Source organism: Otolemur garnettii, unplaced genomic scaffold (genome assembly GCF_000181295.1).
Source record: "Otolemur garnettii isolate 467f Iridium unplaced genomic scaffold, OtoGar3 scaffold00016, whole genome shotgun sequence".
Lineage (NCBI taxonomy): Eukaryota > Metazoa > Chordata > Mammalia > Primates > Galagidae > Otolemur > Otolemur garnettii.
The window spans coordinates 19520048-19522756 of record NW_003852411.1 but is presented as its reverse complement, the minus strand read 5'-3'; the positions used below and the strand labels follow the sequence as shown (position 1 = coordinate 19522756).

Here is a 2709-nt window from a genome sequence, read left to right as displayed (position 1 = left end):
CCTCTGTTTTGTTTAAGCCTCTGTTCATTTGTTAAACTGACTGAACCAATATCCCAATTAATACAGCAACTATATGTAATGAGTGAATGAAAATGAATAATTTCAGGCTGAGCCTGTGGCTCAGTGAGTAGGGCACTGGCCCCATATACCAAGGGTGGCAGGTTTGAACCTGGCCCCAGCCAAACTGCAATAAAAAAATAGCTGGGCACTGTGGCAGGTGCCTGTAGTTCCAACTACTTGGGAGATTGAGGCAAGAGAATCGCCTAAGCCCAGTAGTTGGAGGTTGCTGTGAGCTGTGTGATGCAATGGCACTCTACCGAGGGCAACAAAATAAGACTCTGTCCCTCTTAAAAAAAAAAAAAGAAAGAAAGAAAGAAAGAAAATGAATAATTTCTAAACTAATTCCATGAGCTCTGAAAGAAATATCCCACAACTCCCAACAATACCTATTTGCATCATTGTCCCAAGTTAATTCATATATGATTCATATACTTTACCTAATGTGCTGGCTGACCAAGTCATCATGTATGAATTGATTCCCATAGTCAGTAAGGATATTACTTGCACGTAGAGTATAAACTGCAAATAGAACACAGGAACAGTGAGAACCAGAACATTACATAAGACCTCCAAAGGTGATTGCTGTTCAATTAACCACCAACAAAACTTTGTCTTAATCCCCATCTTTGAATCTGCTCCTGATAAGTCAGTTGAGGCAAAAGGGCTGCTTTGTTGATACTGCATGAACACATTAATAATATGCTAAGGCCAAAATTAATTTTCAGTCTAAGTGAGGGGAAAAAATACCTTGTGTAAGATCAGGGTATAAGGGACACTAAGGGAAGAGCTCTCCACAGTTGCCAGGTTGGGCAGCAGTGAGGCAAGGACAGCAAGATGGTAGCCGTCATAGACTTGCCTATTAAACCTACAGGGTGGGAAGAAAGCCCAGCAGCAGCAGGGAGGGGAAGGGTGGGGTGCCTGCCCCCGGCATCTACTTAGCTGTAAAAGAGTCTCTGAAGGAGCAGGTGGGAGCTGTGGCGGCGTATGGAGAGGTGCCACATAGCAGCCATAGGCTATGGCTGTGCCATTTTTTAGCTATGTGATTTGGGGTCAGTTACCACTCTGAGCCTCAGCCTCCCTCACTGAAAAATAGAGTTAGTAGCAATATATTCTCCAGAGAATGTCTCCCAAACTTGACTGCTAACAGCAATCACCAGAAGTGTTTGTTAAACTGCCTCCCAAGCCCCTTCCCTGCAGATTATGACTCTAGAGGTCTGTGGCAGTTCTCAACCTGTGGGTCACAACCCATCCCACATGTCAGATATTTACATTACAATTCATAACAGAAGCAAAAATTACAGTTATGAAGTAACAATGAAAATAATTTTATGGTTGGGGGGGTCACCACAACATGAGGAACTCTATTATAGGGTTGCAGCATTAGGAGGCATTAGGAAGGTTGAGAACCACTGTCTTAAGGTGAAGCCAAGAGGATTTTTTTGTTTGTTTGTTTGTTTGAGCATTTGTTTGAGACAGAGTCTCACGATGTTGCCCTTGGTAGAGTGCCGTGGTGTCACAGCTCACAGTAACCTCAAACTCTGGGGCTCAAGTGGTCCTCTTGCCTCAGCCTCTCTTGCAGCTGGGACTACAGGTGCCTGCCACAACACCTAGCTATTTCTTTGTTTGTTTAGCAGGCTGGGGTGGGGTTCGAACCCACCAGCCCCATGCATGTGGCTGGTGCCCTAACTGCTGAGCTACGGGCACCAAACCAGCCAAGAGGATTCTTAACCTCAGACAGAATTAGGACACAGTGTAAAATGACACCCAAATGTTAATTAACTTCTTACTGATTTGGTTTTAGGCCAATTCTTTGTATAAATGAGAATTGAAGGAGCTCAAATGTTGGTTCTTATGCTTTTCCTTTAGAGCATGGAAGGACTCAACATCTTTACAAAACCACAAGTTTTGCTGGAACTCAAAATTAATAGCCAGACATGTCCACAGATATAAATCCTCAGGAAAGAATTTGGTAGGGAATATACTACTGCATCAAAAAAATCATGTCCTCTTTTGGGAGTTAGTGTACCTGAGTTCTTTTCCTATTGTTTTATACATAGAAGCCACTCTCTTGTTTTGCTTTCTCTATATGCAAAATGGAGGTTGACAGTTGCTCCCAAAAAGAAAGAATAGCAGAAACTCCCTGCATTCACTGTCTCCTTAAGCCGATGCAATTTTCATAGACCAGACATACACCCTGTGTTCAAATCAGTATAGTGGGCCTAGTTCCTTATGTCAACCACCTCTGTATGTTGACCAATTTGTTACAGTCCCTTGGGTGGTCAACTTACAGAGGTTCTATGGTTCTAGGACGTGAGCAAAATAGTGAAGAACAGAAAGGCCTGGGCTGGAAATCAGATAATATCAGGAAACTCTTTATACCCACTTTCAGATTCCCTGATAGCTGGGCAGGTGGTCTGAAGTTCATATTATTCAAATGAGTTGGCTTGGCGCCTATAGCTCAGCAGCTAGGGTGCCAGCCATATACACTGGAGCTGGTGGGTTCAAATCCAGCCCGGGCCTGCCAAACAACAATGACAACTACAAGAACAAGAACAAAAATAGCCAGGCATTGTGGTGGGTGCCTGTAGTCCCAGCTATGTGGGAGGCTGATGCAAGAGAATTGCTTAAGCCCAAGAGTTTGAGGTTGCT

General features: G+C 43.6%; 1 protein-coding gene across 1 annotated transcript in view; it reads right to left on the bottom strand.

Moving 5' to 3' along the window:
• Positions 1-2709, bottom strand: part of SLC9C2 (solute carrier family 9 member C2 (putative)) — a 70351-nt gene that overhangs the window by 40122 nt on the left and 27520 nt on the right. The window contains exon 10 of the mRNA XM_012802591.1: positions 498-579. Coding sequence (XP_012658045.1) covers positions 498-579 — 82 coding nt within the window. The remainder of the gene's footprint in view (positions 1-497; positions 580-2709) is intronic.